Source organism: Asterias amurensis, chromosome 19 (assembly GCF_032118995.1).
Source record: "Asterias amurensis chromosome 19, ASM3211899v1".
NCBI lineage: Eukaryota > Metazoa > Echinodermata > Asteroidea > Forcipulatida > Asteriidae > Asterias > Asterias amurensis.
The window spans coordinates 9,117,410-9,144,718 of NC_092666.1; the positions used below are offsets into that span (position 1 = coordinate 9,117,410).

The following is a 27,309-nucleotide window of genomic DNA, read 5'->3' on the forward strand; positions in this document are numbered from 1 at the left end:
TTCTAAAATACTAGACTCTTCTATGAATTTTATTTTCATAATTTTAAGCCCTAATAATGAGATAACAAATATTATTTCAAAACTTAAGATAAGTCACTTTAATTTATAACAATTTGAGTGGATCGTTTCTAAATGTAATGCACCGATGGTTTCGTTCTTACCAGGAATACGGGAAATGGAATATAAAAATAAAATGCTAGTACATTTAAGTTTTTGACAGAAATATAGGATTTGTAATTATTGAAGAAAACAACAGAAAGTTGACTTTATCTCGTAGTGAGTTACGGGTACACAGCAAACACGGCAAATGTTGCTTTATACATGTACAAGGTTGTAACTTGGACAAGGTTGTACAAGACACACAGACAATAATATCTTATTTCTAATTCAGTCCGACATCCAATTATAATGCCCTCAGAAAATAAGTATAACTGTTACTACATAAACACAGCCTGAAAAGTTTGTAAAAGCCATCATACCAAAACATAACATAACAGTTAAAATTTATGAGGCGCTATTCCATCAAGATTACAGTGCACTCTAAAGCAATAAGCCACTTCGGAATGTCAGTGGCGCATGTCCGTTACTGCTGACAACGGACTTTGTCTATCTCCCGTGACCTTTTGACAATACCAGTGGGTATTGTCAAAAGGTTAAGGGAGATAGACAAAGTCCGTTGTCAGGAGTATCGGACATGCGCAGCTGGAACTCAGAAGTGGCTTATTAACATGGTAAAGGGCGAGTCTTTTAAGGCAAGTGGACACTATTGGTACTTGTCGAAGACCAGTCTTCTCACTTGGTGTATCTCAACAAATGCATAAAATAACAAACCTGTGAAAATTTGAGCTCGGATGGTCGTCGGAGTTGCGAGTTAACTATGAAAGAAAAAAACACCCCTGTCACGAGAAGTTGTGTACGTTTAGATGGTTGATTTCGAGACCTCAAATTCTAATTCTGAGGTCTCGAAATCAAATTCGTGGAAAATTACTTCTATCTCGAAAACTACTCCACTTCAGAGGGAGCCGTTTCTCACAATGATTTATACTATCAACCTCTCCCCATTACTTGTTACTAAGTAAGGTTTTGTGCTAATAAATATTTTGAGTAGTTACCAATAGTGTCCCCTGCCTTTAAGACTTTACGAAATACAGATTACGTAATGACAGTAGGGAGATTTTCCAAATTATTTGCCCAGCTACACTGAAAGCTGTGTGACCCTACATCACCTAACATCTACCAAATAAATTAAGGTTCTTGTCTTAAATTTTTCCCAAGGTTAAAAAAATGCCTGAACAGCTTTATAAAACTCTTCACAGTGTTCAAGATCGAAACAAAACTAAAGGCACATAAAGGTATTAGATTTATAAGACAGTTCTACATCTACAATTCAGGGAGAATTAAAAAATAGCTTATCAACCATCACTAACCATCATTGTAAAAGTAGGTTTCATTCTCAAAATATGAACAAGTTTGATTTTCCCTTGAAAAAACACTCACAATATTGTTTTTAAAAGGCCACAAAGTGATGGTTTTACAGAAAGTCTTTCTAAGTTCGAGTAGGCACTTGAATAATATAATGTGTGCAAAAATGCTGACTAAAAATAATTAAGCAGAAAAAAAACTTATCTTGGACTGACACAGTTTTAAATTTGCACCTTTTATGTTTTGTTAACTAATATATAATGCACTTCTATGAAATGACATGATTAGGCCTACATACTGCATAAAGCTTTCAAGAATACGACGTTATTTCTGAAGAATTTCTGACCAACAATTGAAACTTTTATATAATGCACTTCTATGAAATGACATGATTAGGCCTACATACTGCATAAAGCTCTGAAGAATTTCTGACCAACAATTGAAACTTTTTGCACCAACATTAAAGATCATGTGTCACACTGGATGTGACCCAACATGTAAACGAAATAACAAACCTGTGAAAGTTTTAGCTCAATCAGTTATTAGAGGAGTCACACAAAAATAGGAAGAATGATTACAACACGGGGCTTTTCGCAAATCTCTCAGAAAAGCGCTGGATTTGAAATGATTGTTTTTTTTACACAATTGAAACCTATTTATAATCATATGACTCGATTTCCTTATTAATTGAAAACATTTTAAGTGAAACTCGGCAAAGTTCACGACTTGACATTTTCGTTCAAGCAGGTCTTTAACTCTTACCAATGTTATGCACATCCACAAATAAAGCTTATAATTTCTGGTATATAAGTTGCAAACAAGAACAATGAATGTGTCAGATTTTTTAGAATAAACAAATAATGTACAGACTAAAAAGGTGGTATGTTTACAAATAAAATAAAAGATCAAAATGAATACAACAAAAGTTTCACACTGTCATGTATATATTTTAAAATAAAGACTATTTACAAGTCTTTTTGTTGAGCAGCCTCGTTGTCGTATAAAATAAAATAATCAACTACTTGGAAGTTCTATTTTTGGTTGCCAACCTTGTTTTGGGTAATCAAGTTGAATTATTTTGTGCTTATAAATGTTATTTTTAGGTGCCGCTTCCCAGGTTGTATCGTAATTTGGGTGTGATCCCTGGCTACACGGCAGTTAACGGTTGTATGGCTTCTGACTGGCACCCACGAACAAAGATATTGACAAATATGGACACCGCCAATATAGGGCTAGATAGCTCAGTTGGTAGAGCACCGGCACGTTAATCCACTCTAGTCAATTCTTTGTTCAACCCCAAAAATCAAATGTTATTTTTGAATACATTCGCACCAAGAGCAAGCAGTTAAACAGTACTGAGTATTTTTTTTGCAGGTGAAATTATTGCGTTGTAAAATTGGCTCCTGGTCACATCGTCTTTAAAGCCATTATACACTAAACAGTATTGTCCAAGTCCCACACTTCGTGTATCAAAACTTATATTATAAAATAACAATCCTGTGGAAATTTAGGCTCAATCGGACATCGGAGTCGGGTAAAAATAACGGGAAAACCCACTCCTGTTTTCGCACGTTTCGCCGTGGCATGACGTGTGTTTATAACAAATCCATAATTCTCGCTAACGAGAATTTATATTGTTTCACCATTTTCTCAAAAAGTAAAGCATTTCATGGACTAATATTTTAAGAGAAGTCTTTCACCATTACCTTCTGTAAACCCTGTAAATTATTTGTAAATCTGTTGACCTTTTTTTTTACTATAATTATATGCTAGTTTTTATGAAAAAGGCAGTTTCATGAAAAAGCTGGCCCTAAAGCATCAGAGTTCTTACTGAACAGAGTTGCTGATCAAAACATCGCAGCGTTTTCCTTCTGTCGCTCCGTCATGACCCCGTAGTCATTCTCAACCGCGACAACACCGCTTGGGGCGTTGAAGTTCATGGAGCCACGTTTGCGCGGGTTAATCTTAGCACTGATTCGATCCGAGAGCTTCCTCCGTCTCGATCCCACCTCTTGGTCCCTCTCCTTCTTATCTTTCTTCTCTTTCTTCCTCTGCTCTCTATCTGTCTTCCGAGTCATCTTCTTCATCTGTTTGCTGTCGATGTTTAGCTCGCTGGCGAGGTGCATGCTGTCGTTGGCGTTCGGGAAGACGGGAAACTCTGCCGTCAGGAACTCGGCACCGACGGGGAACTCGGCCGGCGGGAGAGGCGGGAAGTCATCCGAGATGGCTGAGATGTTTGGAGACTGGAGAGCTAGACTGATGGGGTCTTCTTCCTCGACTTCGCTCTGAGCCTTAAAGAGTTTTTCTTTGGGAGGTGCGTCTGTGTTGTCGATGGATTGATCTATATACAAAGATAATAGTTTCGAGGTTTTTTAAAACTTTACGAGAGATCGACTACAGGGTTGTTTACACTTATCAACATTTTCACAAGCGTCCAAGCACTGAATTGAACATTACCCAGTAAGTTCCTGTGGTGTTTAGGCTTTATCCACTGAGAGACATCTTGGATTGCAACTTATAGACTTAACAACTACAGTCAAAAGAGGGCGGTATAACAACTCTACAGTTCCCCTTGTGGTTTATTACTTGATATTTGAAACACAAAGTCACAAAGGTGACACCTCTGCTGTGGCTTCCCTGGTTGTATCGTAAACTTGGGTGTGATCCCTGGCTATACGGCAGTTACGGGTTGAATGGCTTCTGACTGGCACCCCGAACAAAGGTATATTGTTAATATAAGGAGACCACCAACAGTTGAGCTAGATAGCTCAGTTGGCCGAGCACAGGTACATTAAAGGAACACGTTGCCTTGGATCGGTCGAGTTGGTCTTTGAAAAATGTTGTGACCGTTTGTTATAGAATGCATATGGTTAGAAAGATGATGTAAAAGTAGAATACAATGATCTACACAAATATGCCTCGAAATTGTGTGGTTTTCTTTTTACCTCGTCCAATAACACGGTCGGCCATGTATGGGGGTCAAAATTTTGACTCCCATAAATGGCCGACGGTGATAGTTAGCGACGTAAAAAGAAAACCGTGCAATTTTGAGTGATACTTGTGTGGATCATTATATTCTACTTCTATATTCTATTAAACATCTTTCTAAACATATACATTTCATAACAAACGGTTTCAAACGCTTTTTATAGACCAACTCGTCCGATCCAAGGCAGCGTGTTCCTTTAATCCCGAGGTCACATGTTCAAATCTGTCTTTGGTCCATTGTTCATGGTTCAAGCCAAACTTGAATCAAAAGTTACCCCGATCAGTTTCCCGTCTGGCCAACTACTTGATAGTTCCTTGATTAGTGTACATTTAATATAATGAGTACAATTTGGAGCCAACGATAGAGGTTTTAATTGATTCCTGACTTAATTTACCTTCGTTGATGGTCTGGTTGGCAAGGAGAACTGGCGGAGGACTGAAGTCGCCAATGACAGCCTTCTTGACTAACACAACCTCCGGGTTCTTGGGGCTATGAGAGAGAGAGAACACAGAGCAGGGAGATGATGTAAAAAAGACACTTCTCAGAATTTCGCACATGGAAACAAACAAAATTAACTGCTCACTACCCAATCACGTCACCATGGTCCAGTGGTTAGACTGCAGGAGTTGTAAAAAACAAGAATGTGGCTTCCAATCCTACCGAGCTACACGCTTATTTCACAATGACCCGAACAAGCATGGTCTTCTAATCACAATTTCTTGAGTGTACAATACATAATCATAGATATTAAACTGTTTGTATGAGAGAGATTGGTCATTGCCGTCTTGGTGTTTCTAATCCTCTTGTTAGAGTTTGCATTGTGATTTCATTTTCATGCAGTACGCACTAACAGCTAATAGCATGTCTTTTCATGTGTTTATGCCACAAATTTGCCTCAAAATTGCGTGGTTTTCCTTTTACTGTGCGAACTAACACGGTCGGCCATTTATGGGAGTCAAAAATTTGACTCCCGTAAATGGCTGACCGTGTTAGTCGACGAGGTAAAAGGAAAACCGCGCAATTTTGAGGCAAATTTGTGTGGATCATTGTATTTTACTTTTACAACATCTTTCTACCCATATGCATTTTATAACAAACGGTTTCAAACACTTTTCAAAGACCAACTCGGCCGATCCAAGGCAACGTGTTCTTTTAAACAGCTCTATGAAACTTGGCCCAGCCTCTATGGCTAATAGTAAACTTGCGGGTACAACCGTGTGTAAATTTCTTCTGTGTGAGTGTTGGCTCTGAGAAGAGCTGGTTTGGTCTTGACGTTTCGAACAGTATACATGGTATACTCTGCTCGTCTTCTGGAGAATGCTGGACTGCTGGTGGGGGCTGAGCTTCAAAAACCTTTTTGTTGATCTAAAAATGAAATCATTTTCATAATTACCTCCTGTATATCATGTCTGACCATCCTCTGTGCTTTTTCTTCTTCTTCTTCTTCTTCTTGTGCTCTTCTTCATCTGTTTGACCTTTTGACCTTTGACCGCTGCCGAGGTCATACGCCGAGTCCGTGGACATCACAGTATCATCAGCTTGGTAGTTCTCGTTGACGATCGCAACATCGTAGGTTCCCTTCTGACCGGAAGTGCCGCTGCTATCGTCCGGATACGAATCAAGAGAATGATCATCTCCATAGGAAAAGCTATATAGGCGAGGTCTTGGGTCATAGGTCATTGCGTCATGTCAGTAGGTCATGCAAAGGTCATTAGTGCAGAGGTCATGCCATGATTGAGAATTACCAAAGTCATAAAAATGGTTGTATGGTCGATGAATATGTAGCAGTTGTAGTGATTTTGATAAATCAGGCAAAATGATGTCATGAGGGTCATGCAAGGGTCAAAGTTCATTATTATAAGGTCATCATTCACAAGTACACAATATAATGAAATGTAGCAGTTTTGTATGAACGTTAGAAGTTTTGAAAGGTCAAAGGTTGTGTTTTAAAGGCCATGGCGATTTGTTGCAAAATGTAAATGAGACAAGTTGTTCGGGAAAGTTACAACAGGTTGTTAAGGGAAGAGCGTTAGAAGTGAAAGACAGTTGGAATTTAAAGTTCAATAAATTATACCCAACAGGCCATTAATATAATACCATATTAATTTGCAAATGAAGCGGACATGGGAGGAATTTGGAAGTACACATTTCAGATTAAAGAATTATTTTAAATGAAACAAGGGAATGAAGATAAGTAATGTGTTTGTACGAGCAACAAGCATAAAGTTTAAATTGGGAAAGCATTTAGATTTTTCAGAATACATTGCAAACGAAGTGGACAAATGGAAGCACAAAAGGAAGCACAAAGTACACATTTGAGATAAAAGAATTATGTTGAATATTACAATGGAATGAAGATAAGTAATGTGTTAGTACGAAAAACAAGCGTAAAGTTTAAATTGCAAATGAGGCGGACAAAAGGAAACACAAAAAACACGTTTCAGATTAAAGAGTTATTTTGAATATAACAAGGGAATGAAGATAAGTATTGTGTTTGAAAAGCATTCAGATTTTTTAGTTTGAAAATTTGACAATTATTTAGGAGAGGTGGAAAAAGGAAGAGAGAAAAAACAAACCAGTAAGAAGTAGGAAGAATTTTCAAATTGCAGAACAATTCATTATCCACCACCTAGCACGTATACCATACAAAACACACTGGAAGATAAACTGGAAAAAAACATTTGTTAATAATAACGGTTTTGTAGAGAAACTTTTATAAGTGATTGGGGTAATAAGTGAAAGGCACACAGGGACAGAATTAGTGGTCTGAGGTGCGTTTTCTCGGCTGAGTGACCAAAGGCCAGTTCAACCGATTCTGTTTTTGGTTATGATCGCAAAAGAATGCACCCCTTAAAGAAAGATCAGATCAACTAAAAAAAACTTGCTAAAACAGAATGTATCGTGTCGGCCAAACTTCAAGTGTGAATAGTTAAACTTAGTGAGAATATTTAAAATATGTTGTATAACTTCTGATCAACATTCCTCGAACACAGACATTGACAAAGGAAACTGCTAATACATAGGGCTCAGTTGGTAGAGCGCCGACACTGGAATCTCGGCGTGATAAGTTCAAATCTTGCTCTAGTCAATTTCTCTTTGCCCATCCAAAATTGATTTATGTCTACCCAGTCAGTTTCCCTTTAACTTCAATTCAACTTTTTAAACATTTGAAGATTGGAATGTAGCAAGCCTAACTTGAGACTAATTTTTTCATGTGTCATTTCGGTCGTTTACATTTCTGTGCTTGTTTGACCTGCTTGTTTGTTTGTTTCATTTCCTTTTGTACAACAACAGTTGTTCTGACCATGGAGGTAGAACTGACCAAGAGCTTCCACTAACCTTTTATGGATCCACAATGCATCCGGATTGAGGCGTTTCCTACCGATCCAGCTAGTCGGGTCATGTTTACGTTGCCAGAGGATAACAGCTAAGATGAGAATTAGGAGAATGATCGCTATCGAGGCGCAGATGATGGCCGCCAAGACACCACCGGAAAGTCCAGAGTTTGAAAATCCAACGGGGCTCAACGGCTCTGAGATACAATCAACAAATTGGCAAATTAAAAACAAAGGAAACGATTGGTATTTATCTGAAAGCCAACCGGAACTTCTTGCATTACACAATTTTCGTCCTTCGGATGGAATGTAAAGTCGTTGGTCACATGTGTTGTGTAACACATGTATAAAAAAACAATGCACTTATCAAAAAGAGAAGGGGTTCACCCCATTGTTCCTGGCTGTGTCTGCTAAATGCGCCTTTTAAACCCTTATAAGGTGCTACATAATTGGGTATTTTTATTACGCCCATGATATAATTATTACGTCCGTGAATTCATACATAGTGCCACTACATCGATAATGCAGCGTGTTAGATTGGGTATAAAAAGTTTTTGATACCCTTCTTGAATTTGCGCAACGAGGAGGATTCTCTGATTGATACAATGAGTGCATTCCAGGTATGAGGAGCACAATGAATAAAGGTGAGACTTGATGCAGACTTGAGAAGCTTGACAGAGTTAGGTTCCATGAGGCGAGTAGTGTCAGATACTGAGTGAATGCTTGAGCGGCCAGGCCGGTGGGGAGACAGGCCAACCTCGTTCCCAGGGGTGATCGATCTCACCCCGCCATTTTTTCCCAGCATGCCTTGCTCGATCATAACCCCTGGAATTGGCAAATTTAAATGTGCTTTATGCTAGCACATTTAATTGAGCCATAAATGAGCGTATATATTCTTTTCTACGCGCACACGCATGTCTTTCGTCTTAAGGAATGTTTTTGTTTTGTTTTAATAAAACGTGTTCGTGTCATAAAAAACGCGGGCGTGGTCAACATGCAGGATGATCTTAAAACTACGCGCGCACGAACTTGACATCTAATGCATAACCAACTTCCTGAGCCAATCAGCGTTGTTTCCCAGTACATCCCTCCCAGGGGTTAGTGACGAGAGGTATCGATACGGCGCGCTGCCCATGGTAGCGAGGCTGGGGAGACCGGCAAGAGGATAAACAGCCAGGTGCTGTGTTGTTGAGGCATTTATACACATAAACCAAGATCTTGAAGGTTATCCTCGCCCAAACCGGCAGCCATTATAAGTCCTAACACCTACCAAGTTCAGTTGTCACCAAGACTTCTTGGGTATAGGGGCCATCACCCCCCGGATTACTGTATGACATCTTGACCCCATAGTTGGTATTCTCTCGTAGTCCCATGATGGTGAAGTTACTGGTGGTGATGCCGGTAACTTGAACTGTTTGATAAGACATGTTGCTGTCTAGCTGACGGAAAGCGATGTTGTAATGTTCCAACAATGTGTCGTTCACCGGCTATGGGAACAAAATATTTGTTATATTTATTTCCTCAAAACCTCCCAAAATGGAGAAGAATCTATGTAAATGTGGTGTAATTTTGTAATATTTTGTAAATATAATCTTGATTGGCTTGAGTGCAAATTTATTTCGGCAGTGTTGGTTTCTTCCTCGGTTGCAACAACAACCCCGATGGGTTGGTTGTGACAACCATATTAAAAAGTAATTAAAAGGTACTCAGTCAGGGTTGGATTTCATGGCTATATGCTTGCCATGGGTATTCTGGGCATAATTTCAAGAGTGATAACCAATGTAAAACAGTTTGACAGTTTCAAATTTACGCGTAACGCAAGTGCTATTTTAACGAGATATGACATTAATGCACTGACGCAACGATTATACACTGAATTAAAAAAAACAACATGAATGTTACTTACGTCCCACATAACTTTGACTTGAGATGATCCGAAAGCTACGGCTTTAAGACCAGTCACACTCTTCACAGGTGCTAATGGTGGAAATAAATCATAAAGATAAAGAAACAACCATCAATTACTTAATCCCGAACAAAAATATCAAAATGTTCATAAGTTTCAAGGTTTTACGTCTTTATTATGGAAGAGCGCCATCAAAGAAATACATAGGCAAAAATAATACATCCTTTTCCTCTTGACCAACTCGATGCTCTTAACGGCTCGGCCACGACACTTCCATGGAGAGCGTACTAAATACTACATAATATTATTTTATGCAAATCAAAAGGAAGGGTTAAATTTTTACCATTAATCAATGTCATAACACTCATGCTGACGTAGTCACTCCATTCACTGAGGACAGTGTTGCCAGCACGGAGGCGGATCAAGTACTCAGCGTTACGTCTGACCGTAGGAATGATTACAGAGAATGGAAGATCGTTGTGGTCATGGGTCAGGACTATCTCTTGACCACCGGACAGGTCGTCTCGGAGCGTATATGCAATTTGGTAGACGATGTTATCTGTATTTAAGACAAACAAGAGGAATGGTGTCTGGTTTTGGCTTTCTTCTTTAGGATTAAAACAAGTTAAAATAAGCTGCTTCTTTATGTCTCTAAATGCTCCCAGGGTCTTGCTCCAAACTATCTTTCTGATCTATTGTCTTCTTATACCCCTGGCAGAGAAGGTCTGCGTTCCTCCTCTGATAAATCTCTTCTCTGTGAGCACAGGCCTTCTCGATCTGCCGGCTCCAAGTCTTTTTCTCTAGCTGGGCCGAAGGAATGGAACAAGTAACCTAAACTCATCAGGGAATAATCTTCTGTTTTTCTTGTTTCTTTGCATTGTTCTTGTTTATTGTTCACACTTTGATCTGTGTTAAAGGCGCTATATAAATACCTATATTATTATTATTATTATTATTATTAGGCCTATTTCATGACACATCAAACAACGAAGTGCCAATAAAAAGATTGTTAGGCAGGCCTAGTACTTCATGGAGGCAACAGAGGTATTTACCTCCGTTGCTCCTGGTCATTGCCTTGGTGCCCCTTGTAGGTCTAATACTTAACAGAAAAAGCAATGAATGGGTGATGGTATGACCTTTAAACATTTGGTTTGTTTGTTTGAATGATCTTCCCATCAAGGGAACTCGGCAAACTCCCACCAAGGGGATATAAACACCAAGCTGGCAACAACCAATCTCTCTCATACATTGGTTTAACATCTATGATTATGAGTTACACAAATCAAGAAATTTTGATTCAGTAACGACAATATTTATTCTAGTCATTGTGCAATCAGTGGTGAGCTGGGGGATTAAAACCCACAACCTTGCGATTGCAAGTCCTGCAGTCTAACCACTTGACCGCGGTAACACCATGTGTGTATCTACTTGCAAGGTAGATCTGTGCTTTTGAGAACTTGCCTTGCTTTAGATTCTATATTAATAATAATAATAACAAATTCTTATATAGGACATTTCACAATAACCGTATCAATGCTCTTTACATTAGAGCCCTGGTCATGGGGCCAATAACATCCCTGTAATGTTTCTCAGCTCCCTTGGGAGTATACATCCCTGAGCACTTGTAAGACACTTGTGGCTTTTTCATACACAATATCAACCTCTACCCTCGCAGGTACCCATTTACACCCCTGGGTGAAGAGAAGCAATTATGGTAAAGTATCTTGCTCAGGGACACAAGTGTCACGACCGGGATTCGAGCCCACACTCCGGTGAATCAGCACCAGAACTTGAATTCGATGCTCTTAACCACTCGGCCATGACACTCTATGACCACGGAGTAGATTTTTAAGAAGTCGAGAAACTTTTCAATTCTGAAAAGAACTGTCCTACTTTTTAACTACTACCTGGGCAGAAGGTAAAAAAATCAACGGGACTACTTCTTTTGCTTTAGTGGATCGAGGGGACTTCTTTTTATTAACTTCACTACTGCGGAGTGAGTTTTTAACTTTATTATCAGGGAACAAACCTGGATTTCCATTGATGGCTTCGGGCTCCGTCCATCTCATAATCAGCACATCTCCCGTAGGGGTCACTAAAAGGTCACGAGGCTCCCCGGGAGCTCCTTCTGCCGTCAGTAACAATGGTGTCACCAGACTGAACGGACCAGCTCCCATCTGGTTCACACCTCGCACCCTGAAGGTGTAATCAGTATAGGGTACCAGACCAGTCACTGAAACGGACGGTTCTCCGAGGTTCCCGAGATAATCTTGATACTCAGAGTCTGTGAACCTTAGATACTGTAGCTGGTAACCGATGTCAGTCAGGTTGCTGTTTGGTGTGGGTGGGGACCAGGATAGATCCACTGATGTCGAGGTGATTGCGTTGACCTGCGGGGTACCAGGAATATCTGGGACTAAAGGGGAAAAAAAATAATAACAAATTCAAAATCTCTCTTTAATACAAATTTTCTGTTCCAGCGCAGAGAGTACCTTATTGGTCTATACTTGTGCGATATAAGACTGCAATATTATACAAATAATAATAGCTAGTTCTTGTTATTGGGCCATAGCATTCCTGTGATCTTTCTCAGCTCCCCGGGAGTATACAGCCTCGGGCTGCCATGGTGCTCCAAATACTTTTTCAAACGTAACATCAACCTCTACCCTCGCAGGTGTACATTTATAACCGTAGGTGAAGAGAAGCAATAATAGTAAAGCATCTTGCTCAAGGACACAAATGTCATGACCAGGATTTGATTCAAAACCCTGATGACTTAACCACCAGACCTTGAATTTAATGTTCTAAACCACTCAGCCATGACACCATGAAAGGTTTAATAAAAAGTTCAAGGAAAAATAATTTCTCAATTTGTATTTCTTGTCGACTGTTTCTGGTGTATCAGTAACTTTGATCATTAAAGCTATCGTGAAACCAGACTTTCTGCTTCTTCTCAACCATACATTCTTGATTTGCTGAGATGTAAAAAAAAAAAAGAGCCATTCCAACAGCTTTATTTCAGGCACTGCATCTCTATGGAACTCCTTGCCCATGTTGCCTAGTACATGTTTCCCTCCATCCTACAATCTGCACTGTTTTAAAGAGGAATATCACTTCCGACTTACAACTCCCCCGGTTTTTTTTTTTTCCTCATTAAATAGTTTATCTTCTTGTAGCCCCTTTACCAAAAGTAGCTTTTGGCCTTGTTTGGGGCGAACTTGCACACATTTAAATATTTTTTTAAATACCTCTAAATGTAGCGGACACAGATCCGTACGAGTTCTCAACAAGGCACACGTACACCCCTTGCTCGGCTAACCCAAGATCCTGAATGACCAATGTGTCATCGCTCCTGATAAAGTGACCAGCGAGGGCGCTATTGACGTCCTGACCATCTCGTATCCATCTGGTGGTGGGTGCTGGGGAGCCCTTGGTGAGACACTGTAAGGTGACTGCGTTGTCGCTTCTTGTAGCGAGATGGTGACTTAGGATAGGAGCACCTGCAAAATCAAGATTGAGAATGTCTTACAAAACTTCTTAAACATTTTAAAGGAACAAAGAAATGCAGCCTTAAAACCCCCATCACACCAAACTCGATCTCAGTATGTTCTGGAAAATGTGTTCTTGGTGCAAGATGATAGTAATGTGCGCGGCTAGGAGGGAGCGAGCCTGTGATCGTGATAGTTGAGTGATAGTGTGGATAACAAGTATTAGACCTTGATTCGGTTGAATATGTAAGTGGCTCTGTGATACTGAGTAACAGAGGGGGGGGGGGGCAGGTATTATTTTTTTTTTTTTATACATGGCTGAAAAGAACATACAACAAGGTTTCATTTTAACGTATCTTACACACTTGTGTAATTTTTGGTACAAAATTTTGTTTTATGTCATATTCTGAAAATGACCCTTAATGGAGACACGGCCTGTTTAATAAAAAAAACATTAATCATTATAAAGGAAACAAAGTTATCGCCTAACATTACAAGGTAAGCCGACCACTTCAAGATGAGGGCTACACACACGGTGTAGACAACATTATGCACTGGTACGCTGCTTGCAGACGTTCGGATGTGCAAGCTGACACTACATGTACATCACCTTGAGCCAATCATGACGCAGATATGGAAAGCTTACGTCACAGCTGTTTGTCCAATGAAATCGTTGTATCCAATGAAATCATTTGGTCGTAAGACCAGTGCCTGAACGACAGGCCACCAGTCTAACTCTTACCTTGAACTATGAGGGTCACCACCGCACTATCATTCCCGAGAAAGTTCTCAGCGACGCAAGAGAAGTCTCCATCGTGTTCCTCAATGGACGGTTGGTAAACGACAAGGTAGCCGTTGTCAGGCTGTGAGTTATACTTGGATGGATCGTCGGGTACCAGCATGCCATCTGGTAAGAACCAGGCTAGGCTCGGTGTTGGACGGCCGGTCGTCTCGCACTGGAGGAGGACGTGGGTGGCTGTGTCGAGAACGGTGATTGGACTTGTGACGGAGATCACCTCGGGCGGAACTTATCATTAAGAGTGGGGAGGAAAATAGAGAACCATGGAAAATGGGAATTAACTAACATTCTAAATTTAAAGGAACCAAAGAGTTTTTTTTTAATATTTATTTGGTTTGCAGTAACACCATGTGTGTATTGACTTGCCAGGTAGAGTTTGTTCCTAGAGAACTGTCTTTCTATATTCTACTACTGTGGACTTATCGGTTTTTTCTCTCAATCATGTCAATCATCTAGATGTCAATCAACTTATCTTTTACACATCTGATGCTCAGTATTTTTCATACACAATATCAACCTCTACCCTCGCAGGTACCCATTTATACCCCCTGGGTGAAGAGAAGCAATTATAGTAAAGTATCTTGCTCAAGGACACAAGTGTCATGATCAGGAGTCGAACCCACACTCCGATGACTTAAACACCAGAACTTTAATTCGATGCTCTAGACCACTCAGCCTTGACACCCTTAAAGCAAATTATGGTACATGTTAAGTATCTTTCTTTTAGACACAAGTGCCGATACCAGGATTCGAAACCCACGCTCCGATGACTTAACCACCAAAACTTGAATTTGATGCTGTTAACCACTCCGCCATGACGCCATGTTATAGTTTAAGGAAACTCACTGTTAACCAGCAGCTTCGCCACCTTTTCCACACTTCCGATACCATTGTCCGCAACACACACATACAGTCCCTCGTCTGATCTCAAAACAGATGGGAAGACCAATCCACCATCTGCCGCAACGAAACTCCTCGCCCCTCTTGACCCTACTGGATTTGTCCCTAATCCTACTTCATCCCCCTGGGTACCAGTGTCGTCAGCGAGGTACCAGCGGATAGTTGGTTCTCTGCGGGCCGAGGCTTGGCATGGAATGGTTGCTGACATGGACTCGTTTGCCGTTGTGTTGGTCGGCGGGACGCTGAAGAAAGGTATATCTACAAAATAGAAATGTGAGATTTAACAAATAAATCTGGAGAAAAAAAATTGGTCTATGAAAGAGGAAAACAAATATTGATATTAATAATAATAATGGTTCTTATATAGCGCTTTATCACATCCCTAAGGGGCGTATCAAAGCCCTCAGTGTTTTATCCTGCAAGGTATGTTGAGCTACGTTGTTGAAGTGTGACATCAATTCCTTTTTAATGGCTTACAATGTGCAGTGGCGCAATATGCTGCCAATCAGACCACGAACACCGGGGCGAACCCCTTCTATTTGCGATAAGTGCACTATGTTCTTTTACGTGCGTTACCACAACACCCGGAACCTACGGCTTTACAACCCATCCAAAGGATTCAGCAAGAATGGTCAAGTGTCTTGCTTAAGAACACAAGTGTCACAACCAAGACTCAAACCCACACTCTGCTTAACAGAAACACCAGAGCTTGAGTCCGCTTTTCTTGTCTGCCCGGCTTAACTTACCAGGCGTCCAGACATGAGCCGAGATCTGCTTGGTACCCGCTTCACTGGTAGCCACACATGTGTAACTCCCTAGATTGGCTTTTGTGATGTCATTCACCATCAGGCTGAAGTTACCCAGTACTGCAACGTTGGATTCTGACAATTTGAAAACAAAATTTAAATCAAAACAGTAAAAAAAAAATTACAAACGAAACAAATATTAACAGCGTTTCAAAGAGCATGAATTATCTTTTACAGGCCTTGAATTGAGAGGGCAAGGCCATTGTAATTTTGCAAAGGACACTTGGAAAGTCTTAAAGTCTTTCGGAAACCTCTGAAAGGGTACTAAGGCCAAGACATGGGGTAACATAGACCATGGCCTCCGCGCCCTCCATGTTACTCTAGTGTAGAACATTTTATTGGATTCTGGACCAGACCTACCTAGCACCAGAGGTTGGTCCTCCTTCAGCCATTGCAGGACAGGCAGAGGGTCTCCCGTCCCCACACAGTCTAGTCGCACCGAGTCACCAAGCTCTATGGTCTGATCGGTTGGGTACACATCAAAATCTGGAGGAACTTTAAAACAAAAAGAACATTTATTGGATTTGAGGCATTGGTGAGGTACAGTTGTATCAATGTTTGCGGTAACACCATGTGTGTATATACTTACAAAGTATATATATATATTTTTTTTATGCAAGTCGCCAGACACACAAGGCCTGAAGGCCACTTCAAGGTGTGGGCTACAATTATTTTTGTCCAGGGGCCGTTGCCACCTAGGGCTGAAACAGGGTTACCCCTTTACAGTCCATACGGATGTAGGCTTGGGTATCATCAGTTCGAAGCCTGGCCGGTAGAGCAGAAAAGATAATGTTCTTTTTGAAGAACTTGTCTTGCTTTACACATGTATTCTACTACCAGGGAGTAGATTTTTAGGAATTCGAGAGCCCCATCGAATAAAGAAACTGTCCTGCTTGGTCTAGTTGGTAAAACACTACTCTAGAATTGCAAAGGTCATGGGTTTCAATCTCACCCGAGTATTTATCTCTGTGATTTTTTTTCACAGAACTATGAAAAGTACTAAGTATACAGTGCTAACACACATCGCTGTAAGGATAAAACCAACTTTAAGACACTAGTGACTAGTGTCATGACTGGAACTCGAACAGACACTCAGCTGATCAAGAACACCATTGCCTCTGGTGTTATCTGCTCTGCCACGACAGGCCACATATGCCATTGTGTATAATTGTAAACATTAGTGCTGGATTATCAAGCAATTTGCCTCCAAAATCCTTACCCAGGACGACAACAAATGCCGACGTTTCCTCAACCCCTAGAAAGTTCTGAGCCTGACACTCGTACAACCCTTCTTGGTTCTTCTCAATATTCATCAGTGTAAGGTCACCGTTTCCGTAGACGCTGTGTTTGGGGTCGTTGCTAATGGCAACCCCGTTGAAGAGCCACGTCACGGCTGGGGACGGATTGGCGTCTGCTCTGCAGGAGATTTGAGTTGATGAGCCTTCGATGATTCTCTGGTCGATGGGGAATGTTGTGATGATTGGTGAGCCTGCACGACAGAATATTTATCCAAAATAATTATAACAATACCAAAACTTATATAGCGCCTCAATCATGTCGACATGCTCTAGGGCGCTGAACATGGCACTAGGAAAAAACTAAACAGGTACAATTCTATGAACAAACTAAATAATAAGAAACAGAATTTTAACAATAGGAGTAATAGGAGTAGAATTCTTTAAAGGCAGTGGACACTATTGGTAATTGTCAAAGACTAGCCTTCACAGTTGGTGTATCTCAACATATTCATAAAATAACAAATCTGTGAAAATTTGAGCTCAATCGGTCGTCGAACTTGCGAGATAATAATGAAAAAAAAAAAACCCTTGTCACACAAAGTTGTGTGCGTTTAGATGGTTGATTTCGAGACCTCAAGTTCTAAACTTGAGGTCTCGAAATCAAATTCGTGGAAAATTACTTCTTTCTCGAAAACTACGTCACTTCAGAGGGAGCTGTTTCTCACAATGTTTAATACTATCAACCTCTCCCCATTACTCGTAATCAAGAAAGGTTTTATGATGATAATTATTTTGAGTAATTACCGATAGTGTCCACTGCCTTTAAAACATTCAACCTGTTAGTAATACATGTAACTGTGTATACATGTGTATAGGTAAAACCAAAATTAATACAGAGAATTCTTACTCTGCACTTCAAGCGTGGCACTCTGGCTTATAACTGACACTGAGTTAGTCGCCGTGCAGACGTAAGTCCCAGCATGTCTCCTTTCCACTGGGCTGACTGTCAGCGTTCCATCGGCCGACACTTCCACCCCAGAGTGGAGCCCGCTCGGAGCTAACAGCGTACTCGTAGTCGGAGTGGTCCATGTGATGGTAGGGGTGGGGTTCCCATCCGATTTGCATTGGAAGAAAGTAGACTCCCCTACCCTTGCAATGGTATCAGCCGGGGATGCGGTGAAACTTGGTGGAACTAAAACAACAAGGAAAGAGACAAAAACAAATATTTTCAAAATTTTGAAGGACTTTGATGTAAAGCTTGGTTCATACTTCCTGCGAGTACGATACGAATGTTGACATCAAAATTCATTTTGGTCAACAAGCTATGACCTCAGCAGCACCATCACCATGGGATAATCCCCCACTCAAAATCCATCAAGCTAACCTCTACTGACTCATTCAAATCTCTATTAAAGACTCATCTCAATGGGTGTTTCGTTTAGCTTCCCTGGGTCTACCCCACGGTGCTCACTCGGGTAAGCCCCTGACACAAGCGAAACGAACGATCACTCACCGCTCTCGTAGTGACGACGTTTTTACCTGGGGCCAGCCCCCAAGTGACCCACTCCACAAGCAGGGCGCTGAGGGCTGACCTGGGTGAGCCCCTGGAATGACGTCAAAAGCTATTCGAACGCACCGGGGCAGACCAGGGATGACCCAGGGAAGCTAAACGAATGCACCCTTTGTAACTTAAGGTTTGTGCACTTGGAATCGCCAGTACTAAGCGCTATATAAAAATTATTATTAATATTATTTTCATTATTGACTACTCACCGAGTACAATGAGTTGTGCTTGTGATGTGGCACTTTGCAGCCCGTTGCTGGCTGTACAGATGTACACCCCAGAGTCTGTTGCTATGATGCTAGTTATTCTTAGCCAACCAGGAGAAGGTGATTCCATTCTATCCAGGGGGATGCTGCCTCCAATCTGAGAGGTAGACGGAAAAAACGTGCAATAATGTTAATATGAATAACAACTATTTCTTATATAGGATTTGAGGCATTGCATGGAGAGGTATTAATATGTATTTCGTTTGCGGTAACACCATGTGTGTGTCTACTTGCCAGGTAGAGTTTGTCAGTCTCCTGACCATGACTAGAGCAAGCTAGTCGAAAAATTGAGACCAAACCCAAGAACTGACTCCGGGGTAGTACAATTAGTTACGATCCTATAAGCTAAAGTAGTAGTCCCTGCCTATTTCTATACCATCCGCCCGGGTAATAGTTAATAAGCAGGACAGTTCTTTCAGAACCGAAAACACCCAAACAATCTACTCATTGCTTAGTAAAATCAGATTACTGGCCAAGACTCCACTCATGTGTTATGCTAAGTTAACAACAGCTAAATACAAGTCACAGTCAGTTAGAATTTGAGGTCTCGATACCAACCATCTAAACGCACACAAACTTCGTGTATCAAGGGTTATTTTTCTTTTATTATTTTGCAACTTCGATAACCGATTGAGGTCAAATTTTCACAGGTTTGTTATTTTATGCATATGTTGAGATACACCAACTGTGAAAGCTAGTCTTTGACAATTACCAATAGTGTCCACTGCCTTTAACCACCAGAACTTGAAGTCACTGCTATAAACCACTCGGCCATTGCCCCACAGGCTCAAATGTTTCCTGTTAGTCATAAGTTTGTCAATTTTTTTTCAATCCTTAACATGAGGTTAAGACTTGCCTTGCTCCACGAGATGACAGGATCCGGGGTACCAGTGGCACTACACGCCAGAGTCACTCTGCCTCCAACGGTAACTGACTGATCAACTGGTACCCTTGTAAAAACCACCTGCTGTGTGGATTGGGTTACCGTCAGCAATGCGGACCCTCTGTTCTCGCCCCACTCGTTGGTGGCCAGGCAGGTGTAGAACCCAGCGTCTGCTGATTGGACGTTGGTGATGCGGAGAGTTGTTTGGGTCGATGTAAAACGGCTATTGCTCTGTGTGGAGAAGAAAAAAAGTTTGTCGAAGTAAATCATTGTCTGTGAGGTTTTCTGGTACTGAAAAGTTAAAAGTAATGAGGGGATTACATATACTGCTAGACATTTTTGTATCTGTAAATGTTTTGGAAACCCTTTGGTGGGGAAGTCACTAAGTTGTGGAAGTCAGCAAGTTGGAGAAGTCAGCAATTTGTGGAAATCGTCAAGTTATGGAAGTTAGCAAGTATTGGAAGGCATTAAGTTTTGGGTGTTAGCAAGTTGTGGAAGTCAGCAAGCAGAAGTCAGCAAGTTGTGGAAGTCAGCAAGCATAAGTCATCAACTTGTGGAAGTCAGCAAATTATGAAAGTCAGAAAAGTGTTCTGATCAGCAGAGTGTGGGTTCGAATCCCCAGCCGTGACACTTGTAAGACACATAACCATTGCTTCAGCCTTCGGATGGGACGTATAGCCGTTGGTCCCATGTGTTGTGTAAACACATGTAAAAGAACCCAGTGCACTTATCGAAAAGAGAAGGGGTTCGCCCCGGTGTTCCTGGCTGGATTGGCAGCATATTGCGCCATAGCACCTTGTAAACCATAACATGGTGCTTAAGGATAAGGTCTTATATCTCAAAAATTCGCCCCACTCCTTGCAGTAATAATACCTGGCGCTTTGTATCCTTTGGCAAAAGGCGCGTTATAAATACGGTTATTATTATTATTAATATCTAGTTACTGAATCACATTTTCTTGATTTGTGCAGTTCATAATCATAGATGCTAAACCAATGTTTGTAAGAGAGATCGGCTGTTGCCAGCTTGCCGTTTATATCCCCTTGTAGGAGTTTGCCAAATTCCCTGGGCGGGAGGTTATTTTAACACACAAACTTATTTACAAACCTGAATAGCAATGTCATTTGGGTTGAGCCACTGGATTGTGGCTGGTGGACTGCCGGTGGTCTCACAGTGAAAGCTGACTGTCCCACCAACGGCCACCGTCTCTGGGGATGGAGTGCTGGTAAATCCTGGACGACCTACAGAGAACGTCCGTGGAAAATCAATCAATCAATCAATCAATGGTAACATTATACATGGCTGCATATATTCCAACGATCATTGCTCATGGCCCTAGGCAATAAGCTCTCATAAACAGGGTGAGATTTGAGTGAAATTAAAAGTCTGTATTGTATGTGATTGTCTGATGTTGTAAGGGAAGGCTTTTTTATGTCCTGAAAGTGTACTTCAATACTCATGAAAGAGAGTTGAACAACAATTGTCACATTCAAATAAAGTGTATTTTTTTCTGAGCCACCACCTTTAAAGACACTGGACACTATTGGTTATTATCAAAGACCAGTCTTCTCACTTGGTGTATCTCAACGAAGGCATAAAATAACAAACCTGTGAAAATTTGAGCTCAATTGGTCATCAAAGTTGCGAGATAATAATGAAAGAAAAAACACCCTTGTCACACGAAGTTGTGTGCTTTCAGATGCTTGATTTCGAGACCTAAAAATCTAATTCTGAGGTCTCAAAATCAAATTTGTGGAAAATTACTTCTTTCTCGAAAACTACGTTACTTCAGAGGGAGCCGTTTCTCACAATGTTTTATACTACCAACAGCTCCACATTACTTGTTAAAACCACGCAAGGTTTTATGCTAATAATTATTTTGAGTAATTACCAATAGTGTCCACTGCCTTTAAAGGAGATCAGTACATGACGACACTTTAAACTTTAAACTTTATCTCCATTGGATCTGCTCAACCAAATCAGTCGTGGAATAGATGTCTGAACTTACCAATCAGCATCAGCGAGGCAATACCGCTGTATACAACAGAACTTGGCAAGAGACGATTGGTCGCTAGGCAGCGGTACTGTCCGCCATGTTTGTGCTCCAGTGTTCTTATACTTAATGTGCTCCTTGTGGCCGAGTCTACCGTTGTTATGGAAACTGACGTTGCATCATCAGTGACATCACCGCCATTGAAGAGCCAGGATATTGAAGCCTGGGGATTGCTGACGATGCTGCAGGATAGGGAGACGGAACTTCCGATGTTCTCGCTCTGACTCTGAGGACTTGTGAGGAAAATGCTTTGGAGGACTGTGTGTGAAGAAAACAGTGACGTCAGGAATGGATTTTAAAAATAAAGGCGTTGGACATGTTCGGTTATTGTCAAAGACCAGTATACTCACATGGTGTATCCCAAACATATTCATAAGATACCAACTCTGTAAAAATTTGGGCTCAATTGGTCATCAAAGTTGCAAGAGAATATTGAAAGTAAAAACACACTTGTTGCACAAGTTTACTTACTTTCAGATGCCTGAGAATTAGGCTTCAGGCCTGAAGTCTTTCTTAGACTAAAATATTTTAGTGAGAAATTATGTCTTTCTCAAAAACTACATTACTTCAGAGAATGTAGATTCACAAATAACAGCTCTTTATTGCTCATTACCAAGTAAGCTTTTATGCTATATTAAATTTCGAGTAATTACCCATTGTGTCCTGTGACTTTTAGAAGGCATGGCCTATTTCATTTTGCAAAGGGCACTTCAACTGTAAAATCGTTTTAAAAAAGCCTCAGGGGAACTTACCAAGAGGCCTCAAGGCCAAAACCTGGGCCCAATTTCATAGAGCTGCTTTGCACAAAAATATGTATTAGGCCACATCAAATTGTTGATCGTCCTTTTTTTTGGCGGATGGGGGAGGGAGGGAGTTTTTTTTTTTTTTTTTTTTTTTAAGTTTTGTTGACATGCCAAATATGAAATCAAGAATAAAGAAATAGTCACAATAACTATAAAACAGAGGGTTTGTGTGTTTTTGATGTTTTCAATAGTTTTGTTAAAGGAATTTAACTCCTAGATGAAATTTTCTGTAAACTTTTTCAAACTAAGCACAGTGTAGCCCAAGTAAATATTTGAAGAATTGTTCTTGCTTTGCCAACATGAATAAAAACCTTCTTTAAACATCTTTTCAAAAAAACCCCAGATAAACAGTTTTTTTTTTTTGTGGCCTTAACTGTGACTGGTATCCTACTAATTTGTGTTGAGCAGAAAACTTGAAAGTAATATTTGGTGCTTAAAAAGCAGCTTCATGAAATTGGGACCTGATAGAACTTACTCGCTAGAGACAGCACAACCTCCCTGCTGGTGATGATAACCCCGCCCGTCTGGGCGCGGCACAAGTATGAACCAACTTCCAATTGGCCGACATTTACTATATGAAGCGTGCCGTTTGAGAGAACCTCAAAGTTCGGCTGGCCGTTGACTGGCTGATTCCCACGGAGCCATGTGTATGTGACGGCTTGATCGCTGTGCGCCGAGCAAGGCCACCATGTTGGTTGGCCCCTGACTGCTACGTGGTTCCCGGGCTCTATTGTAAACTGAAGACTGGAAGTTTCTGTGGAAGGGATTCAATTTAATTAATCTTTATAGGTCTCCAATCAAACAACTGGAAGATCAAAAACATTAAAAACAGTTCTAGGGCTACTAATTATACAACTACAAGAAAAGCCACAAAAAAACGATAAGTAACGCTAAGTAAAAATACCTTGTACTGGATGATACAAATTATAATTAACATTTGAAAGTGAGATTGTGATTAGTTGCGATAACGTTTAACCCTCCTCCCGAATTCGCGGTCGGGAGGAGGGTTGTGTTATTGCAACTAGATTATGGTGTGTTATTGCACGAGGGATAAAGGAGGATGTGTAGCGGTTTGTTGTGAATTGCAAATATTTGTTTTGGGACAAAAACAAGGCCGGTATAACGTTCGCCTCTTTCTCAGTATCTAGAAGTAGGGCCAAAGCCCATCCATATCGTATGGATCTGGATCTGATTCTGGTTGGATAACTGTCTGTATGGTGCCACCACTTTTTCACTAAATTTTACATAATTAGATATTAGGCCTATATTATTTCATATCGGAAAAAAAGTGGTGGCGCCATAATGGAAACTTTTCCCTGGTTGTTACTGTACAATCGCCTGGAGCGGCTATCTATCACGTACAGCAGGAGGATGGGCTTTGGATTGTAACGAAACAGTTCGCTCCTGCGCCATCAACAAGGGGGTCTCTCACTCTCAGGGCCCTAGTAGTAGAGTTTCTCTACCTCCACCCTGGGCTCCAGAAAATTTAAACACTCTCGATCCCATCCTTATGGGAATGTTTTTTTAAATAGCTGGAATAAAAAAAAAAATACATCTATAGGCCTACATTTGTAGTATTAATAATTTGTAATACAAAATAGTTTTATTTTTGTATTATTTACCTGCAAAAAGTAGATTAATCAGAAGTGCAAGGGTGAGATAGACATGCCGACATGGCGACCAACATCTACATCTATATCTTGACATGTCTGATACCTCCTGCATGGTACTGGTAGGGGAAAAGGAAATAAACATTGTTTACAAAATTTTGTTTAGTCATACTCATGCGTGATTTATAAGTTGCAAACTGACATTTATTACTATTAGGGGGCCTAACTGTCATTTACAACCACCGCAAAAATGTGTTGATATCGAGTCAAAGTTCTGGCTTGAAAAATGCCAAATCTTATCCTCGACAATGTTTAAAGCCTAGAGGACAGTCTTATTCTTAAAATATTATTTGCTCGATCATTTTCAAACACTGTGACAACTTACCTTCTTTCATTCAAAAGAAATTCGTTGTTTCTAGGGAAAAGACGCTGTTTGATGCCGCCATCTTAAATCTGTAAATTGAAGTCTGGTCACTGACCTGCAACATCGAACACTCACCTAAATAGGTTTAGGTAACAGACTAAATCCTTAAACTAGTCTGGCGCCCTAGACGTTTCAGAAATTCGCCTTTAATGTAACGTGATAATGTGGATACCAGGGTAATCTTAAATTTCCCGTTTTTCTGTTTTCGAGACACGAGTGCACGCAATCGTATTTTGATTTTTGTTAATTTTTGTAGCTTTAAAAAAGTCAAAGAAAATGGGTGATGGTTCACGAGATGATCGGACTTGTTACATAAGAAATCTGGACGACAAAGTTACGGAGGAAATCCTCTTTGAGTTGTTTCTTCAGGTAAGTGAAAACCATAAAGTTAGAAATAGAACCCGGGGCCAAATGCACAGTCAGTGCTGTGTGGTTGTCAATGGCATTATTATTTTCTGACCAGCTGCTTTCTTTCCCCTTTTGTGGGTGGGGCATATGGGGATTATGTGGATGGGGCATGGAATGAAAGTGTTTTTCTTTGTTTGTGGGCATAATTTTTTGTAGATAGAAATATTGTAGAATCCAGATTAAAAAAAACAGGGATAGAAAATATGGAAAGGTTTCCGTATCTTTAAGTTTAACTTACTTTTTTACCGCCACTTACTTTTTCACTGATCCTAAATAATATAAAATAAATAAATTATAATTTCATAAATGGATGTGATGTCTCATTTGTTTGAGTAAATTAGAACTATATTTTATGTTATAACAAACGAAAAAGTGGTGACAGAATATTTGAATAAGGACACTTTTCCAATAAAAAGATCATACTGTCAAATTTTGAAGTCAAAAGTTTTATTTGTTGAACATATTGATTTTTGTATGAAACATAAACCTAGTATGTAACTGGGTTGCTGTACTCCTGTTTTCAATTTTCTGTTTTTTCATTAACAAATTTCGAAAAAAGAAGCACAGCAACCCAGTTACTGGGTCTAATATAAACATGCATGTTCTCAGATTGTTTATAAATCACGTTTTGTCTGAACCTGAACTGAAGTTCAACTCTTTTCTAAACTCACACCATATTGAATTGATTTAATAATATGCAGGCTGGACCTCTCGTTGGCGTAAAGCGACCGAAAGATCAAGATGGCAGTCTACGCCCCTTTGCCTTTGTGGAGTTTGAGCACGACATCTCACCTCCATATGCTCGTCAGCTCATGGATGGCACCAAACTTTACGGGCGAAACATTGGCGTACAGTTCCGCAGCGGTAGTAAACACAACCAAAACACACAAGGAAACAGTCCTGCGTCAACTTCGCCCTTTAACAGCGGAGTACAAAACAACAGGAGTGGAGGAGGACCAGGTCAGGCACCCAATGGCTATCAGCAGAACTATCAAATGCCCCCACAAGTTCAGAGAGCCATGTCTGCCCCGCAAGGTTTGCTTGTGAACCCTAACGTTCCCATGGGACTCCCCCATGAAATGCAAAATGCATTCGTGGTGGGAAATGCTCATTTCTTGGGTGATAGACAACAGCAGCAATTTCATCAAATGCAATTTGGTGGAATGGTAGATGGGCAAGGAGCGAGACAAGTTGCCCATGATCACCGAGACTCCGGGTCGCACCACAGGAGGTCGTCCCAAGATCACCAGAGGCGGTCGTATCATTCGCAGGGTTCTGAGGATGAGCGTTCATCATCGAGATCCAATCGCCAAGACGACTATCATCATCGACACGGCAGTAGTGGTCGCCAGGATCCTCGTGATGACTGGAGACAACATAGCGGCAGCGATGAGAGACGACACGGAGGCTACATGCAAAGACATCAATCACATCAGCATAATCGTTCCGCTAGACGAGAACATCCATATCGGAGATAAAAAAAGACGGACTCCTTAAAAGCAGCAAAAGATTTTACTATTAATAGCCCCCTCCCAAGGCCACCATAACAGCTGCCTAATATCATCAATGGTGCATTTATCCCGGCTGTAATCCCGCCCTGATACTTCATGTAGGCAACGAAGGTGATTGCCCCCTGGTCATTGCGAAAATGCATGTAGGCTGCTTGCAGACCTGATGCTTCACGGAGTGAACAAAGCGATTGCCTACATGCCCCCTGGTCATTGCCTTGGTGCCCTACTGCCCTGGAAATGCTTCAACAAACGTTTACAGTTTCATCATAGGATGCCCTTTGCCTTGACCAAAGAGAAAATTCCTTGGTGTACTTGCACTTTGAAAAAAAAAGCGTACAAGGCCGGCATGGTGCACCGAGGCATTTTCTCCTTGGTAAAGGGGAAGGGCACCATATGAAGAAACTGTAAATTTCTACATTGAGCATTTCAAGGGCACCAAGGCAATGACCAGGAGCTTGGAGGCAATGGCCTTTGTTGCCTCCGTGACGTATCTGGCCCTGCAGCTGCCTATCTTCAGTGGGTACGTTTTTTGCGGCTGTTGTCAATAACTGTTTTCGGTCATGGGCCAATGGCAAATTTAACTGGAAATGGTTATTGGTTACCACCCCCAAAATGCACCCAGTGTTGTAATAGACATTAAAGAAAATTCATTGACCTTTAACCGTTTGAGTGTTGTATTAAAAAAATGTAAAAAAAAAGGGAAACAATTTTTTCTTCCAACAGAAATGAGGGATTCAAGTGAGAAACCAAAATATCTTCTGAAATATAACTTTGGAAGACACACATCTTTTTAAAACACCTTTTAGGTTTGAGTTTAGAAGCCTATTAATTTTTATTGTTAAACCGCTCTAAACTTCTAAAGTCATTGCCCCAAAACTTGCTGAAAGCTATGAAGTTCTCTAAT

At 40.7% G+C, this 27,309-nt stretch overlaps 2 protein-coding genes across 7 annotated transcripts; one reads left to right on the forward strand and one right to left on the reverse strand.

The window, feature by feature from the left end:
- Positions 1 to 24,509, reverse strand: LOC139951294 (hemicentin-2-like). Of its 6 annotated transcripts, none has more exons than XM_071950115.1 (22): positions 24,448 to 24,509; positions 24,075 to 24,181; positions 22,928 to 23,206; positions 21,605 to 21,907; positions 20,704 to 20,837; positions 19,570 to 19,827; positions 18,657 to 18,810; positions 17,791 to 18,075; positions 16,865 to 17,134; positions 16,006 to 16,140; positions 15,586 to 15,720; positions 14,786 to 15,097; positions 13,883 to 14,167; positions 12,901 to 13,152; positions 11,682 to 12,068; positions 9,996 to 10,211; positions 9,653 to 9,723; positions 9,017 to 9,233; positions 7,751 to 7,943; positions 5,805 to 6,008; positions 4,806 to 4,900; positions 1 to 3,763 (listed from the first exon to the last, which is right to left on the reverse strand). In XM_071950115.1, the coding sequence occupies exons 2-22, from the start codon at positions 24,175 to 24,177 to the stop codon at positions 3,270 to 3,272; spliced, it is 4,782 nt and encodes a 1,593-aa protein (XP_071806216.1). In that variant the 5' UTR covers positions 24,178 to 24,181; positions 24,448 to 24,509; the 3' UTR covers positions 1 to 3,269. The 6 variants fall into 6 exon arrangements, with proteins under 6 accessions (XP_071806216.1, XP_071806215.1, XP_071806214.1 ...); XM_071950114.1 differs by having other exon boundaries at positions 5,805 to 6,011; XM_071950113.1 differs by having other exon boundaries at positions 5,805 to 6,074.
- A 125-nt stretch (positions 24,510 to 24,634) lies between these two features.
- On the forward strand, positions 24,635 to 27,023 carry LOC139951296 (uncharacterized). Its single transcript, XM_071950119.1, has 2 exons — positions 24,635 to 24,855; positions 25,596 to 27,023. Exons 1-2 carry the CDS (start codon positions 24,763 to 24,765, stop codon positions 26,370 to 26,372), a joined length of 870 nt encoding a protein of 289 aa, XP_071806220.1. The 5' UTR covers positions 24,635 to 24,762; the 3' UTR covers positions 26,373 to 27,023.
- Positions 27,024 to 27,309: the final 286 nt, after the last annotated feature.

Excerpts from the sequence above, each read along its gene's own strand:
- LOC139951294 (XM_071950113.1), bottom strand. The coding sequence starts at position 24,177 with ATGCAGGAGGTATCAGACATGTCAAGATATAGATGTAGATGTTGGTCG. Across the intron at positions 23,207-24,074 it reads GATTAATCTACTTTTTGCAG|AAACTTCCAGTCTTCAGTTT; the intron begins GTAAATAATACA and ends TCCCTTCCACAG. Across the intron at positions 18,076-18,656 it reads AGCACAACTCATTGTACTCG|TTCCACCAAGTTTCACCGCA; the intron begins GTGAGTAGTCAA and ends TTGTTGTTTTAG.
- LOC139951296 (XM_071950119.1), top strand. The coding sequence starts at position 24,763 with ATGGGTGATGGTTCACGAGATGATCGGACTTGTTACATAAGAAATCTG. Across the intron at positions 24,856-25,595 it reads TCTTTGAGTTGTTTCTTCAG|GCTGGACCTCTCGTTGGCGT; the intron begins GTAAGTGAAAAC and ends AATAATATGCAG.